The sequence below is a fragment of the Urocitellus parryii genome, chromosome 2 (genome assembly GCF_045843805.1).
Source record: "Urocitellus parryii isolate mUroPar1 chromosome 2, mUroPar1.hap1, whole genome shotgun sequence".
Lineage (NCBI taxonomy): Eukaryota > Metazoa > Chordata > Mammalia > Rodentia > Sciuridae > Urocitellus > Urocitellus parryii.
Genome location: NC_135532.1, coordinates 139,172,477 through 139,190,308, shown reverse-complemented (window position 1 = coordinate 139,190,308; position 17,832 = coordinate 139,172,477). Strand labels below are relative to the sequence as shown.

Here is a 17,832-nt window from a genome sequence, read left to right as displayed (position 1 = left end):
CGCACCAAGAAAACGAAACTGCCCTGGAATTACTGTTTTTCTTCTCCTTCTAGCAGGAAACGAGAAAGAAAATAGGAAGCAGAAGCTGCGGGCGGCGCCAGCTCCCTGCGACCCCTGCTCGGGTCCCGCGCGCTCCAGGATCCGCGCGCGCCCGTGGCGCGCCTCCGCCCGCCCCCAGCGCGCCTCGTGCCTCGAGCCTCGCGCCACGTCCCCGCCCCGGGCCGCGCCGCGGAGTTGGCTGCTGGGCGGAGTGGCTGGGTGTGGTCGGTGGCTCCGGGCTTGGCGGTGCGCTGTGCTCTGCACGCCGGCTCCGCGCTCGAGGGCCAGCAGAGCGCAGAAAGGACTCGGCCAGCGCCGGGGCGACGTGGGCCGAAGCTCCCTCCAGGTAGGTGTCGAGAGCGCCAGCTGCTACTCGTCGGTGCGCCCCGCTAGGGGACTCCGGACTTTCCGCAGGGGATGTGAGGCGCCGCGGGAGCGCCGTTCACGGAACCGCCGTCACGGAACCGCCGTCACGGAACCGGCCCGGGTGGCGGCGCGGCGCGGGGCTGGGCTGGGTTCCTCCTGACTCCCAGACGGGGCCCTCCGGTGGCCGACACAGCGAAAGAGGGACGGGGCGAGCGCGCCCTGAGTGCGCTCCGCTACCGCGCAGGGAATGGCCACTCCGCCACTGTCTTGGGCACTTTGGGGGCTGCTTCGACAGCTTGCTCAGGGAGACACCCCCAGGTTCCTCTCTACGTCTTGAGGCCTCTTCCTAGGGACTTAGCAACCCCCTGTTTGCCTCGAAGACAGCAGTTATCCCGGGCTGCCCAGGAGTGTTATTGGCTGGAGAGCAGTGGAAAAGCTCACAAAAGTTCTCTACTAAGAGCCAAAATCAATCCTGTAGTTTCGTGTCAAATTTATTTTTAAAATGATATAAAGTCCAGTGTTATTTTTTTTTGGGGGGGGGGGCAGACTAATGGATTTTGAATATTCTCAAGTTCTGTACAATGAGAAAGTGTTTTTCCTTTTCTCTCCACATTTTTTTCTTCTTCAAAGCACAAAGGATTGCCTTAGATTTTGACATTTATTGCTATTTTATAAGGGAAGATTGGATTTCCAGAAGTTAAACCCAGGCTTTTATTGTTTATAGAAGCATGGTTTGTTTATTTTGCATCTATCCCTCTACCCTTTTCTCCCACTCTTTCTCTTTCTCTTTCAGTAAAGGATGAGTATCTTTCTCTTCAGCCACTAACAGAATAGCCAGGAGTATGGATTAGCACCCTACCAGGAAGTTTTCTTAAGACACTGGAATTTAATTGTTGACTCTCTGACATCTCATTGTTGCAAACTAAGATTGTGACCTTTAAGTACATCTTCACTGCTTACACAAGATAAAAGGGAAGTAATTTCTAGTGGTAAACTATATACATTTAAAATTGTACGTGTTAAGTCTGCACATTTTAATAGTCATTAGCGTGGAGTTTTGGTTTATCAGTGCTACTAGGCTCCGAAAGCTTATTGCATATTTCAATATTTGGTTAACGATCATTCAATATTTTTCATGTTGCATTTTGGTTTGTAGATGAACTTGAAACAAATATAAGCCTCTAAAATGTTTTATAAAGATCGTCAACCTTTGAATACACATTTTAAGTTTACAAACCTTACAAGTATGGTTGTAATACATTCAGGTTATCTTTTTGTAAACACACACACACACACACACACACAGTATAGGAAGTTATTCTGAGTTATTGGACTTTGTTAACCTGTAAATTTTTTTTAAAAAATAATTGATGCTTAAGTACATCAACACATATTTTTACACTTTAAAAACAGACTCTGGGAAAATTTAAAAATTAAAAATTGGAACTAAGTGTTGGACATTTTTCTTCCTGTATCAAATACTGCCTGAGGCGGTGTGACTTCTAATTTCTTTCAGGCATGTTATAGAAGTCAGATGGCTGTTATAGTTTATTTACCTTGCTGAATAGTTTAATCTGCATTTATTATAGAAATTTCTTACTAATCATCTATCTTGGGCCAGTGACAGTGCTTTGCTTTATTTATATTTCAATAACTTGGAAAAGGAGACATTATCTACTAATACAGGCAAGGAAACTGTCTGCAAGATGTTAAGGAGCTTTCCAGTGGTCACTGTTTAACTCAACTGGGGTTCAAGGCAGGATCTGAAGTTCATGTTTTTTCCTCTGTGCCACATTAACTTAGTGCCAAGGCAAGAGGAATGATCCACAATTACTCATTAGCATATGCATAACATTTCCAAGACATACCAGAGATGCGAGTTGGTCTTTCCAGCATGATTTGTACTATTCATCCATGTTACTCTATAGATCAGCCATTCTGTCACTCTACTCTTGTTAAATATCTTGTTTAAAGTTCAGAACCTCCCTCTTGTTGGAATGTATCTTACTGACATTAATAGGTAATTATGACTTACTTATCCTTTCAAAATAATGACCCCATTTTAATGTGAATTCTCTTGTCACAGAGATATAACTAATTTGTCAGGTTACAAACAGGGTGATACCTATTTTGGAATATGGGAACCCTTTGATATCCTTCAGATTAAACCAAGAGGTATTTTGATAGATATTTACCCTTGCGATTATTCCTCCTCATTTTCAAATTTTCAGTTTCTGTGGAATCATTTATGTTCTATGTAAACATACTCATGTCTCCCATCTTATAGTGAATTAAAAAAAAAACAGTAAGTATTCTACTTCAGTGATTACCTCATTTCTCTGCTTCACCTTGCAGAAGCCTAATTCTTTGACAGAACAAAAGTCAATACAGGATAGCTGGGCATGGTGGCCCACGCCTATAATCCCAGTGATTTGGGAGGCCAATGCAGAAAGAGTGCAACATTGAGGCTAGCTGGGGCAATTTAGAGAAGCAGGATCACAAGTTTGAGGCCAGAAGGAAGAATTGAGCGAGACTCTACCTCAAATTTTAAAAAACAGGGGGCTGGGGTTGTGGGTCAAGGATAGAGTGCTTGCCTAGAATGTGTGAGGCACTGGGTTTGATCCTCAGCACGGCATAAAAGTAAATAAAATAAAATAAAGGTATTGTGTCTATCTACAACTACATTTTTTTAAAATTTAGAAAATTTTAGAAAATGAGCCAGGGATGTAACTCAGTGGTTTCAATCCCCTGTGTCATCAAAAATTGTTTTTTAAAATAAATTGATACAGGAAAGGTAGCCAGAAACCAGTTAGTTTCCTATATCAGGGTGAGTAGAAACTGAATAAACTGAAATTTAAAAAGAATGACATACCTTCTTGTGTGGTTTTGAATTTTGGAAATTTATTTATCTTTCACATGTTCAAAAATAAAATTAACAAGATAGGGGAGTGGACTTTAAAATTGAATACAAACAGTAAAAAAATGAGTCAACTCTATTTCAATGAATAGCCTGAACTCTCAGAAGGAAAAAAAAAAAAAAAAAAGAATCCAAGTAAGTTTTGAACATAGGACTTTAACTATATGCCCTTAATCTAAAGACAAAAAGAACTGAGAGACATCTTGAACTCCGCGTACGAGGCTGTTTTTTGTATGGTAGACGTATAGCAATTCTGAAACTATTTTGTGTGTTTTGTAGGATTGAGCAAATGAATAAATTCATTACATTTGGGAGCTAGAGTTTTTACTCTGGGAGAAGAAAACTAAAAATGTGGAATGGATTCTCATGTTATTCAGTGGGTTATAATATATTACCATCATTATTCATTTTGATGTTCAAATTTCCCCAGATTTGGCCACTGGGAGCTCCTTTGAATTAATTCCTATATTCTTTTGTTGCTGTTTTGCGACAGGGTCTCGCTATGTTACCCAGGCTGGTCTTGGACTCCAGGCCTTAAGCAATCCTCCCTACTCAGCCTCCAGAGTAGCTGGGACTACATGCAGGTGCCACCATGATAGACACCTATTTCCTTCTGACATGACCAACTTAAAAAAATAAAAATAAAAAACTATCTTACTTTGTGGCACAAAATGTTCAAGGCTTATATTCCCCTGTTGCAGCTCTGGGAACAGCCTTTTTGATAGGGACGTTAGCTGTGTTAGCTGCTACTCTAGGCATCATTACTCCTAGGCCCTTTCACCAGACAGAGCAAGGAAACATCATGCACATCTGCAGCAGCACATATGTATATATATTTTAATCCTGAGTTCACGTTGATGCCATGAATCCTATCCAACAACAGAGTGTTCTTTAGTGCCTTCTTCCATTCCACATTTTAGTTCTCTTCTCCCAGAGTGAAAACTCTAGCTCCCAAATATAATGAATTTATTCATTTCTTCAGTTCTACCAGACACACAGAACAGTTTCAGAATTGCTATGCCTCTACATCGTTATCTTCCTGCAAGTTAGTTTCTGCCTTAGGACCTTTGCATTTACTTTTGTTTCTGCCTGATAAGCTTTCCTCTTTTAAGGCATAACTCATTTCCTCACTCCATTCAGCTTTACTTAGATTAATTAATTTAAAAATGAACTTTCTAGTCACCCTCCAAGTTGTTGTAATTATTTTTTTTAAGTACTGGGGATTGAACCCCGGGGTGCTTTACCACTGAGCCACATCCGCAACCCTTTTCATTTTTTATTTTGAGACAGGGTCTTAGGGTCTCACTAAGTTGCAGAGGGCTTTGCCAAGTTGTTTGGGATCCTCCTGTCTCAGCCTTGTGAGTTGCTGGAATTTCAGGCTACACCTCCATGCCCACCAACTTCTGATAATTTTCCCTGTATTCCCTGTATACTTCCTATCTGTATTTAAAAACATGCAATTTGTTTATGTGCTTCACTATCTCCCAAACTGATACTGAAGAAAGTGCTGCAACAATTGAAACTTTTGTTTATTTTGTTTACTACTGAATCCTAGAGCCTAAAATATGCCTGGTATGTGGCTGAGACTCAGAATTGTTGAATGAATGCTTGAATTTATATTTGCCAACTCATTGCTACATTTTAGCCAAAGTTATTTCAATCAGGCAAGACAGTGTCCAGAGATCATACAGCATTAATGCTATTTAAGGTCTTTTGGTGAAGCTACTAACGCTTCTCTGGAAGCCCATAAGTTACTAACTTTATTATCTTTACCTATCACGCTTCTCTGGAAGCCCGTAAGTTACTAACTTTATTATCTTTACCTATCTTTTGTCTGCCCTCTGCTGGAGGTAATACTAATAATGAGAATAGATCCGTAGGAAAAATAAAAAATGGAAAAACCTGGATCACAAACTGAAAAATTAACTTTGAAAAAATTAAACAAGTTTGAAATTTTTAATTTAAGGTAAGCCTCCAGGTTAATCATAATGTAACTGAAAAGAATGGACAGTAGTTAGATTGTACAGCCAAGGATGAAAAAAAAATAGACATCCAAAATATTTCGATTACTTAAAAACACTTTCTGCTCAAATATACTGCCTTTTCCTTAAAATATTTTTAATATTTTTCCACATTTAGTTCAAAGACCTCTTTTTTGCCGGGCTCAGTGATACTTACCTGTAATCCCAGCAGCCTGGGAGGTAGGGGGCAGGAGAATCGCATGTTCAAAGCCAGTCTTCGCAATTTAGCGAGGTGCTAAACAACTAAGTCAGTGAGAACCTGTCTCTAAATAAAATGCAAAAATAAGGCTGGGGATGTGGTTCAGTGGCTGAGTGCCCCTGAGTTCAATCCCCAGTATCCTCCTCCCACAAGAAGAAAGACCTCTTTTTCTCAATGGTTGTAATAATTTCAGCGGACCCTCCTTAACTTTGCTGTTAACACATGCAGTTGTAGAAGCCAGTGTTCCAGCCCCAACAGTTGGGTCCCAGAGGTGGAGCCCATCATCATTATGCGGCTTTACCTCCTTTCTTCTAATATCCTGTGGATGGAACAGTGTGGTTGTCAGCTTTTCACTGCAGTGAAACAACAGTAGAGGGGGAAAAAGTTTGTTTGGGCTGATTGTTGCAGAGGATCAGTCCATGGCCGGTGAGGCAGAACATCATGGTGGAAGGGAGTGGCAGAAGAAAGCAGCTCAGGACAAGCAACCCAAGCAACCAAGGGGGGGGGGGCGGGGAGGGAGGGGAGGGAGATTAGGCTCTCATAGTCTAAACATTTCACCTCTGAACACTCTTACATTGTCTCACACGTGAGACTTTGAAGAACACCCTCATATCTAAACCATAATAGTCAGATATCAAAAAATTCCTTTGGGGCAATAGTTATGAAGAAAAAATGCTTAGTAAGCTCACAGCGTGTGTCCCTCAATACTATTTTTCCAATATGCATTATGAAGATTTTTTTTCTTCCTGAATTACTAAGAGAGAAATATTATTCAATCGGCTTTGAAGTAGAAGCTGCATGAAGTGATTTCTATTAGTCAAGTACTACTTACTGCTAAAATAATATATTTCTCTCGGTGTCCATATTTCGTACTTAAGGCAATATATAGCATTTTAAAAGGATTTTGGCTTCCCCTCCCCAATTTTGGCTTTAGCAGAGTTTGTTCCTGTACAGGATAGTTATTACATGCAAGAAAAAACTCCCACCAAGATCCTCATCTTCCCGTTGGTATCTGAAAAGGAAGAATTTATTCAGGGGATGTTAATGCTGGCATCTTTGTAATCAGTGCTTAAGCTCTGATGTGCTCTTCTTCATGGCTGCGTGATGTTTCGTTGTATTGTGTATCATTCTTGCTCTTGTATTTTTTAAAACTTTTATTATGTGAAGAGTTCATGAGTATCCTGAAACACCAGTTTCTTCCCTGTTATGTTTTAGAAGCCCTGCCTTTTCCTCTGCCATTTAGCTTGTCAAAATTTTTTCAGCTAAAGAGGAATTAGTAGAATCTGTCAATTTTATTAATTTCTCTATAGCTGAAGAAAGTTAGACTACTACTTTGGGAGAGGTAAAGATGAAGAAAATGTCCTTATGCTCCAAACCCAAATACTCTCTGGGCTTTACATAAGATTTTTGGTATTTTTATGGCAACATTTAACATTGGCTTGACTCACCCCCTACCTGTTTTTATATTAAGTTCCTCACTTAAACACTTCACCTAGCAATTGTTTGAAGTATAAAAAAAATAGCTGTTTAGAACTATGAAACTAAAAACCCAGTAATGTAGCTTAAGCTGAATGAGGCTTTGTTGTCTCACTGAATGGGATATAGATTATATACACTATATTTAGGATAGTTAAGAAGGCTCATAGTGACCAGTTTTTATAAGAAAATAATTTAAGATACTTGATCCTAGAATACTATCAACTATGTTACTTATTTGAATGGAACATGGTAGGCAGGTTATTGCATAAGGAAATTGAAATTTATCAACAAGGGATCTAGACTAGGTCATTTTGTAGAATGGGATTGTTCTAAGAACTAAACTACTACTATTAAGACCTTTGGATAGTGTATGTACATAGCAAGTGCTCAATTAATATTATCTTCTTGTTTCAATAACTCCTGCTTAGACCATTTAAGTGTAGAGGTCCTCCTGCTTTCATGCCAGGTAATCTTCCTCATCTTTATTACAGGTCAGTGATCTCTTATTCACAACTTAAAAATCCAAAATGCTCTCAAAATACAGGCTTTTTTCTTCATGAATCATTTAGTGTCAAAACCTTATATGTCATGAACTGATTTGGTGGCACAGTGTGATCTGAAGCGATTGCTAATCTCTTTGTCCATTCTAACTGTGAACATATTTATATTTTGCTGCAGAAATGTCTGTTCCTGATTATGTGGGATGCTGCCCCACGGTCTATAGGCGGTGTTTTGCTACATATAACGAACACTTTGTTTAATCTGAAAACTTCAAAATTCTGAAACACATGTAGCCCTAGGGTTTATTATAATGGATCATGGGCCTATGTGTGTATGCATTTATATGTCTGTCTTCCTTTATAGACTGTAAATTCCTTGAGACGGTCTATAAAGTCTAAGTTGTATTCCTATGGCCCCTGTTCCTGGCATATTCAGTAAATGTCTGGGTGACAGCATAAACTGTTGCAGAATGGAACTGCTAGGTGAAGGGAGACAGTCTGGAGAGCAGGGCCTTCTTTATTTCCTGGAACACAGAACAGACGGCCTTCATTTCACAAGAAGGTGGGTTGTTTTACTTTGAGGACACTTAAAAATGCTCCAAGTAATGAATAACATGATGGCCAAGTAACAAAACACAAAACCTGGTGTTCTGTGCTACAATTTCAGCATCTCTGGCTTCTCTTGCTCTCGTATCCACTTGCTCGGTGCAGCTCTAGGGTTTTGGCTAACTTGTTGAGAAAGACAAATGTGGGATGGGGTGGCTTGTGTGTTTTAAATTCCTTGGTAAGAATGATCATACAAGCTTTAAAATACCTCACCTGATTCATTATGTTTTTTAAAATGTATTTTATAAAGTATAAGAAATTTAAATCTGATTGCAAAGAGCAAAGTAGAAAATTAGAAAATTGGATATAACAACATACTACTTGAAACTAACTTTCAGAGAACAGACTTCTAGGAAGCGAAAGCAGTTTAGGCTTAAATTTTTAAAGTTCAATTTCAAATAGTCTTTCATGGCTTAACATGAGCTTTCATGATCAGTGTGAAAATTATTACTAGCTAAGAAGCCCTTATTTTTGCTTGTCTCGTATGGATTCAAATGGCTGTTGACCAACACAGCAGTGTAATTGTACAGATGCATAATGCCTTGCTTTAGTAAAAGTTCTGTGGACTTTTAAGATGTGGAGTGAGAAGGCCATTTGAATTATACAGCTGTATTTTTTTTCCATTTTATTTAACAAATTGGCTTGGATACAATGGTTCATTGGTATCTTTCGATATGTGTAACTGGTACAGCTGAACTTCGAAAAGATAACTGATATGCTGCTTTCTTTTCACCTTAACAATGCTTTCACTATATGACAGTTATTTAAAATGTGTTAAATGGAGCAAATATCCATGTTGAAAAGGAAATCAAGAAGTTACAGTAACTAAAAATAAGAGCACTGGGTTTATCAAATAATTTCTGTTAAATTATGAGGTTAAGATTGCTTGTGCAATTTCATTCCATTTCAAGGATAAATTGTGATTAACAGCTGCAATTTGACCTTGAGCAAAATCACCACTGGTGAGATTCTTTGACTATTAAACTGCATTCTCTTTTTTCTTTCTTTTTTTTTTTTTCTTAAGGAAGGTAGGACTGGCTCATTTATACCTTGTATTCCTTTTATCTTTCCTTCCTCCCAGGAGGGAAGTTTCTTAATTAGCTGGCTGAATATAGAGCCCAGGGAAACACAAATAAATATTTAAGAAATGAACGGATTGAAGTACCCACAAAGCCACAGAAAAGGAATGGTTAAGCACAAGGAGAGCGAGGGAGCTGTGGGATTGTAACAACCCTAGGAATAAAGTTGAAATAAGAAACAAAGGTCCTCAGTCAGATCCAGCAAATCCAGTGAGATGCCCTTTCAAAAGAGGCAGCCCAGCAGAGCCGTCTTGAGCCTGGGTTTCAGTCATGTGTGCTTCAAACCCCAACTCTACCTCTGATGTTAAGCAAGTTATTGAACTTGTCTGAACTTCAGTTTCTTTTTTCCTTTCCTTTCATTTTATTTCATTCTATTTAATTCATTGTTATCAGTGGAGTTCATGTGCAAAAAGTTGGGTTCATTATAACGAGACTCATCTTGTCAGGCATGGTGGCATGTGCCTGTAGTTCATCCATGTACGACTCACTTTTATGTATTTATGTTTGCTTACTTAATAATACATGGACAACTATCAAGAAAGTCCTCAGCCCAAGAATTTAAAAAATAGCAATCACCTGTGTGTTCCTTCCTCATATGATATGATCATTCTTTTGCTTAAAAAAAAAGTTGTATTACATATTTACACATCCTAAATAGTGTTATTTAGTTTTAGTGGTTTTGAGTTTTGTAAAAGAGATATTTATGCTGGAACTTTTTCTCCTCAACATTATTTTTAGGATTCAGCTGTGCTGTTTCTTACTGTAGTTCATTTGTTTTCATCACTTTATAATAATTTGCTGTGAAGATGCTACAATTATCCATTTTGACAGTGGCCATTGGTGTTCCAGTTTGTTATTATTTTAAGTAGTGTGGTATGAATAGTTATGCCCTGCTCTTGCATGAATGCACTAGAGTATCTTTTAAGACCTAGTTATCCAGGAGGGGAATTAAATCATCAGTGAAAGACATAAGTATCATCACCTTTGATAGATATTGCCACATTGCTTTACAAAGAGTTGCCCCACGAGAATGAGAGTTGTCATTTTTCTATAACCTTGCTAATTCCCAGTTAAGTTAAAAAACATTTGGTTAATCTAACAGGTGTGGGGGGGCTGGGGTTGCCTGGCATGTGTGAGACACTGGGTTCTATCCTCAGCACCCCATAAAAATAGATAAATAAAATAAAAATATTGTGTTCACCTACAACTAAAAAATATTTTAAAAAATCTTACCAGATGTGGAACTGTATCCTGTATTTTAATTTGCATTTCCCTCATATTTGAGGTTGAGTTATTCCATTTATACATTGGCCTCTGGAGTTTTTCCTGCTATGATTGGCCAATTCCTGTATGTGCATATTTTCCTATAGGAATGTTAGTTGTTTGTATTGGTAGTTTGAAGGAACTGCTTTTAAGATTCTGCATGCTAATCCTTTATTTGAATTTTAGTTTATAACTATCTTTTCCCAGTCCAAGGCTTGGTTTTTGTTTTTTGTCCTTTTTTTGGAGGGTGGGGGGTGTCTTGCTTTTTTCTTTCTTATTTTAGGGGTAGAGAAAATACACTGTATTTATCTAGCTCTTATTATTAACATTTCTTCCTCTCCCCAGTTTTCTTATATTTAGGGATGATTTTTAAAATCAAATATGTGACTAAATAAATAAATAATCAACTGTGGCAGATGTGTTGTATGTGGGGTGGGCAGGATGCAGCTGATCATTGAGCTGTTAGTAAACCATTAGGGAGATTCTGTTTCCATATGTTGGAAGATTTAAAAAAAAAAAAAAGTATGTTTGATTGTTGGGGCCCATGCATACCAGATCTAAATCCTTAGGAGACATCCTCCTCAATTTTCTGTTACATACACACACCAGTGTCAGTGGAAAACTTTAATTTCTATCTGTAATGGCTTCCTTGTCATTAATTCAGGGAAAGTCTGGTCGGTTAGAGATTATTTTTGGCTTTTGCCTTTCTCAGATTAGGATCTTGATTACTTTAAGCTTTAAATAAGAAAGACTCTGAGCTGGTTTATGCTGCAGCTAGTCTGCCTGGTTGGGACCCAGTGGAGGACTTCTTCAGTAGTGGGTCACCATTTGTCTTGCCAATTCTGCCCCCAACCTGTTTCCATATTTCCCTTTTCTCCATATAGAGTTCACACAGTTTTAGAAAATATTTTGCCACTTCTCTGATTTCCACTTTTTATTAAACTGTGGATATACAAGAGCTGTGGATGGGCAAGTAATAGATGTCTTTGCTTTCTGTTGGTCAAAATAAATGCTCTTAGGGGACTTGATCTCTCAAAATTTGAGCATGCTTTAGGTGTACAGTTTGAGGGAGCTACTTACTAAATTATACCTGATGCAGAAATATTATTCCCAGGAATTCCAAGCTTATACTTACATGCATATACATCAATACACAGCTTACCCTTAATCTTGAATCCTCACCTTCAGAACATAATTTCCTAGAACTTAACCATCTTAGCTTTCACCTAGGGCATCTTATAGCCTCATTTTACCCTAGATAGCCTCTAGGCTTGTCTATGAGTTTACGTTAGAATTGCACTTTATTGTTACTCTAAAGAATCTGACAATTGTTGGACAAGAAGAAAAAATTAACCTAGGAAATCTGTGCAATATGTTCTCTCTCCTGATTTTCTTAAAGAATGAAAAGTTAGTTCCTGTATTTAGCAGCAGAGAGGGAAGAACAGGGGAAAGGCAGCTTTGACATTATCCAAAGAAAGTTCACAGTTGTCTGGCACTAACATCGCAAGGATTCTGGTTTTGTGGCTTAGAAACATTTCTCAGACAGCCTCTTGCCTTATAGCTGCCCACTCGCTTTCCATCATGCCTGTTTAATCAGCCCAGGTCTACTAGACATGAACAAGGCTTGAGAATTCAGAATTCCACGTGAGGAAATGGGGTCATGGATAGGCAGCTCTCTTTAGAAGTATTTAATTAAGAGAAGGATTGTAGATGATGGTGAGATATATGGTCAAGAAAAAAATATTTTTTATAAAGAAAGGGAAAAGGTTTATTTTAGCTCACAGTTTTGGAGGTTCCAGCTCATGAAAATTAGTCCTATAACCTTGTGCCTCTGGCAAGGTGCATACCATGGTTTGACTGTAGGGCAGAGCAAACCACTCACCTTATCAGCCAGGAGGCAAAAAGAGGAGAAAGTGACCTGGGGTCCCCTACTCCCTTCAAGGCCCTCGGTGACCTAAGAGCCTCCCGTAAGGCCCCACCTCTTAAAGGTTTCACCACCTCCCAAGAATATCACACTAGGGTTTGAGCCTTTAACACCTAGACCCTTGGGGAACACTCATCCAAACTGTAGCATTCCAGCCCTGGCCTCCAGTGGCTCTTGTCCATCTTATAATGCAAAATGCATTCAGTCCATGCCCATGAGTCCTCAGAGTCTTAACTGTTCCAGCATTGGTCAAATGTTTAAGTACAAAGTCTTCTTCAAGACTCCAGACAAACTCAAATGTGAGACCCATAAAAATAAAAAAGAAAGTCACATACCACCAAGACACAATGGTAAGATAAATGCAAGGTAAATGTTCTTATTTCAAAAGCTTGGAATAGGAAAATAGTAAGGAAGGATCAGTCTGAATCAAGACCAGAACACAGTAGGGTAAACATTAAATCCTGAGGCTCCATCCAGGTCACACTGTGGCAAGACGTGGGCTGCCAGGACTTGGGAAGCCCCATTCTTTCAGCCTTGCTGGAGGCAGTGCACATGTCCACTCTCTTGGGCTGACTCTGTGTGCTGCCCATAGCTTTCCTTGACAATTGTTGCCCGTTGCTGACGTCTTCACCTTCCCTGGGTCTCCATTGCAGTTTTAGCTTCACTCCCACATTTCCATTCCACTCCACAGCACACTGCTCAGCTACTCAGGCTTTCCATTTAAAATCTTGGTGGAAGCTTCCAAGACTCCATAACTCTTACATTCTGCAGGCTTGCAAAGCCAGCATCATATGGATAGTATCAACCAGCACGAGCTGTCCCTGGATCCACTTGAACCACAACTGCCGTAGCCTCTGACTGCCTTCTCCTCCCCACCACACTCTTTTTAAAGGGAGAGACTTGGGCATGTTTAACTGCTGATGGTAAGAATCCAGTTGAAAGTCAGAGGCTCCTTGCAGATAACTTACTGAATGAAACGATAAAGCTGTAGTCCCCCTCTGTGGGAGACCAACCTTGCACTTGACTGAGTCACACTCCCCAGCTGGTGCTGAGGTGCTCAGTCACAGAAATGTGGCAGAGCTTTCCCCACCCTTCTTGGGTTCGAGGATCGGTGTCGCGTGCTTGGGTGTGTCTTGCTACAGCCCCATGGGTGGAGCTACGCATACCTGTTCCTTTGTAATATAACCCCTTGCCCTGTTTAAGATAGAATCTTCCATGGAAGTGCCTAGTGTGTGTCCCCTTCTCTTACTGTGGCCTTGGGTGTGGCCTACCCAGATGTCAGTCAACCTGCTGACAGTGGACATCATGAAGATAGACTCAGCCCCCTGAAACCTGACCCCTTGCCTCATTTGAATAGCTTCTCCTCAATAAAAGGGGTCAGCGTAGCTCTCTCTTTTCCTGCGGACCCTTAAGATCAGAGGAGCCTTCACAGCGACTCCAAAGAAAAAGATATTTGTGTCTCTTGTGTGATTATTTTGCACAGCCCAATTAGCCCAATTTAACTGGAGTGGCCCCAGAGCCTTTTAGTTGCTAACCGAAACCCAGCACCCCACTAGATAGATTACACTGTTAACAACTGAACTCGCTGACCAAGCTGAGAGTCACTAGCAGTGGCATAAAGAAAACAGGAAGTTCATTCTGATGTACTGTAGTATGAAGAAATCCAGGGCTGGGCTTGTGGCTCAGTGATAGAACACGCGCCTTGCATGTGTGAGGCACTGGGTTCGATCCTCAGCACCACATAAAAATAAAGTTATTATGTCCATCCACAACTAAAAAAATATTTTAAAAAGAAGTCCATAGATCACCTAATTCTTGCCATATATATGTATATATAGTCTATACATACAATATATTCTAACCTGAATATATTCTATCCTGTCAATCTAACTTCCAGTTTACAGGTAGTGTAGAGGGTAAGTAAACAAACAGTAGCATCAAGAAGTAAATAGAAAGTAGGACATTCTAAGGACAAGTAACTTAGGCTCTAGTGAATCAATAAATATCACAGGGGAAAAAAAAAGCAAGAGGTGGCTATTTCTAGATGGAGAGCCTTAAGAGACATGACAAAATGTATCATGTAGTCCTTAATTGGATCCTGATTCCAACAAACAAGATGTAAAAACACAATGGGGGAAATCTCTTCCTAAAATGGTAATATTCCTGCCTTTCGATTCTGTGATTTATTCTAATTCCTTAGAATGAGTTTTCCTTTATTTCTTAAGCTATTTAAGGTTCGCTTATTTACTGGAAAACCAAGTGTCATAAGTGCTGGGTGTATAGCAAAGAGTAAAGCAAACCAAAACCCTACCCCAAGGAGTTTGCTTTCTATAAGGGGGAAACAAATCCACAAATAGGTAAATACATGCTCAATTGTGTTGAGTCCTATAGTGAAATATAAGACAGGGTAGGTGACCTAGAAAGGGAGAAGGTTGGGTATGTGTGTGTGCTATCAGCAGAAGCTCCTCTGAGAGGGTAACATCTGAGCAGACACAAGAAAGCAAGCAATGAAACTGTCACAGGCAAGAGTGGTCCAGGCCAAGGGAAGGGGGACTGAAAGACACTGAGGCTGGAGTCCGCTTAGTGTATTCAGAGAACAGCAAGAAAGCTTTTGAGCAACTGGAGGAGAAAAGGGAGGGGCAAAGGAAGAGTAGGTGTGTGCAGGGTGTGGGTATGTATGAGAGACAGGTACAGGGCTCTTTAGGTCAAGATACAGAGTTGGCTTTACTCTGTGTGAAGCAGAAAACCATTGCAGAATTTAAAGCCTAAGAGTGACTTGTATTTTAAGAGTGATATTTAGTGGTATTTTAGTAATAATCGACTTGCTCTGCCTAGATTAGACTGAGAGTGATCCTGTCAGTAGGAAGGAGACCAGGTGAGAGATAATGAGGGCTTGCATCAAGATAGAGGAAGTAATCAGAATCAGTCGGATCCTAAATAATATTGTAAGGAATAATTGACTTGATTTGCTGATGGATTAGAGGGGGAGGGTGGGAGAGAAGCAGAAATTAAGGATGACTCTCAGATTTGTATCTTTAATAGTTGGAAGAATGGAGTTGCTGTTTACTGAAATGAGGAGGACTTGCAGGTGGAGTGGATTCAGTTTTGAAGCTTTGAATTTGAGGTGCATATATGGAGGCCAGTTGGAGATGTTGAGTGCTGCCCTGTGAACTGCTGTAAAGTGTTTCTCACTAGATTCCTGTCCTGCATGTTTCTGTATAATTTAGTTTGTCTGTGTATGAGGGGCATGTTTCCCATTGAACCCAGGGGTGCTCTACCACTGAGCTATATCCCTAGCCATTTTCTTTCCTTTCCTTTTCATTTCTTTTTTTTTTTTCTTTCTTTCTTTTTTTTTTTTTTTGAGACAGGATCTCACTAAGTTGCCCAGGCTGGCCTCAAACTTGTGATCTTCAGCCTCCCAAATCACTGGGCACTACCATACCCAGTTTATAATTCATTTATAAATACTACAACTCGAGGATTCTTCTGATCACTCTTAGCCTAACATGAGTGACAGAAAGACCAACGGTCCAAAACAAGATTTTTTTCCCCCCTAGACGGCAAGGGATTGCTGTCTGGGATATGTATGGTATGGGGGACTATAGGTGCATCCGGAGAAGTTGGGGCAAGGAGAGGATTTCGAAAGAAAAAAGGTCAAAGTCCACAGACGCTGTTTTGAAACAAAGCCCTTTGGCTCTCATAGCTTGTTGCAGGAGCTGGTGTTAGCCCATGGCGGAGGCAGCTGTGAGGCAAGTGTCTGCATGCAGGCTTATCCAGAACACTGTGGTTTCCAGGAATTCCTTGGGTAATTCCTTCATAGGCACATGTCTGGGGTCTCCTCCTTCATGGCCTCCGGCTCTGTTTTGTCAGGGTTTGACATAAGTGGCTGTTTTGGTGCTGACAACTTTCACATCACATTCCTCCATAAAACCCTTCGGTAAATGACCCAGATCCATACTTACTAAGCAACTGTCAATTTTAGTAATAATCGACCAGAGTTTCAGAAGGGCTAAAAACAATTATATGTTAGAGTCTTAAAAGTAAATTTGAAGATGGACAACTAAGTGTCAACCTGTCTCTCTCTCTCTCTTCTCTCTCTGAACAGTTACTTTTACTTGGTAATTACTGAGGTAAACAGATTCAAAGGATGAGTGAACTGGAACAACTGAGGCAGGAAGCAGAACAACTGCGGAATCAGATCCAGGTAAGAAATTCATTTTGAAATTTTAATGCTTTTCCCCACAACCCCACCACTCCGGCCAATCTCAGTGCTAAGGATTGAACCCAGAGCCCTACGCATGCTAACAAGCACTCTGCCACTGAGCTACATCCTCAGCCCCAGCTTTTACACTTTTTTTTCAGTATCAGCAATGTATAAAATTCCTGAGTATGTCAGTTTACATACATTAAGTAATTTGTAAGGCCAGAAATGGTCAATTTTTTTTTTAATCTTGCTTCTAATGAATGCTCTGAAAATGATTCCTGATAAGTGCCTATGCCCACAAGTGGTTTCCATGCCCCTAAGAGGTTAATAGTAGGTATGTCTGTAAGCTCAGCTGGAAGATAAACAATTCTCTTCTTACTCATACACCTGGAATCTAGATTTTTGGTGCAATACAGTGAGGCAGACATTACACTGTGATAGAGTAGGAAATGTGAATCTCTAAGACATTAAATCACAGAAATGTTAAAAATTACAAAAGGCAGGATCAAGGGCAGATCTGACCTCTTTTAGTCTTGGAAATCAGCTCAAGACAATAAAAAGGATAAGGAACAAATACAAGCTCTGGCCTTAGCAAAATTAAAATACTCTTAGAACTTCAAGCCATAAAAGGATGGAGAAGGTTTGCCAAATGCAGCAGCCTGTGGGACAATTCCGACAGAGGTGATCGTAGCTGTAAATCTCATACAAAGTAGGAAGCACTCTCCAAGGGACAGCCCAACAATCCCTTCTTTGGAACAATGAAACAGATGCTTGCTTGGACTTTGTTGGCACTGAGGAATATCAAGAAGGCAGAGTTAAAAATGAAAGAATGTAGGTATGCCTCCTGGAGAGCTGGATAGAGGAGAGACTGACTTGTGAGTAGCCTGGCAGCTGCCTGCTTCTTTTCACAGGGAAAAGTAAAAGCTAAAACAGCTTGCAAATATAGATGAAGAACTTCAGCACAAAGTGGGAGAATCTCTGGTAGCTTGGAATATAGCTGTGACTCTTCCCAATCTGTATCTTTGGTAATAGCTATTTCAGAATAACTTACCTAATTTAAAACTGAAGAATAAAGCTGTATGAAGATATTACCAGAGAGAGAGAGAGAGAGAGAGAGAGAAAAAAAAGGAAGAGGAAAATCAAGGGTAGGGTAAAGAACACTCACCATACTGGGCTGGTGGTGCATGCTTGAAATCCCATCGACTGAGGAGCCTGAGGCAGGAGGAACTCAAGTT

At 40.1% G+C, this 17,832-nt stretch overlaps 1 protein-coding gene across 1 annotated transcript in view; it reads left to right on the top strand.

Moving 5' to 3' along the window:
- Positions 1-277: 277 nt before the first annotated feature.
- The window catches only part of Gnb4 (G protein subunit beta 4), a 47,370-nt gene continuing 29,815 nt past the window's right edge, over positions 278-17,832 (top strand). Inside the window, exons 1-2 of the mRNA XM_026382916.2 lie at positions 278-385; positions 16,499-16,597. Coding sequence (XP_026238701.1) covers positions 16,541-16,597 — 57 coding nt within the window. The 5' untranslated portion in view covers positions 278-385; positions 16,499-16,540. The remainder of the gene's footprint in view (positions 386-16,498; positions 16,598-17,832) is intronic.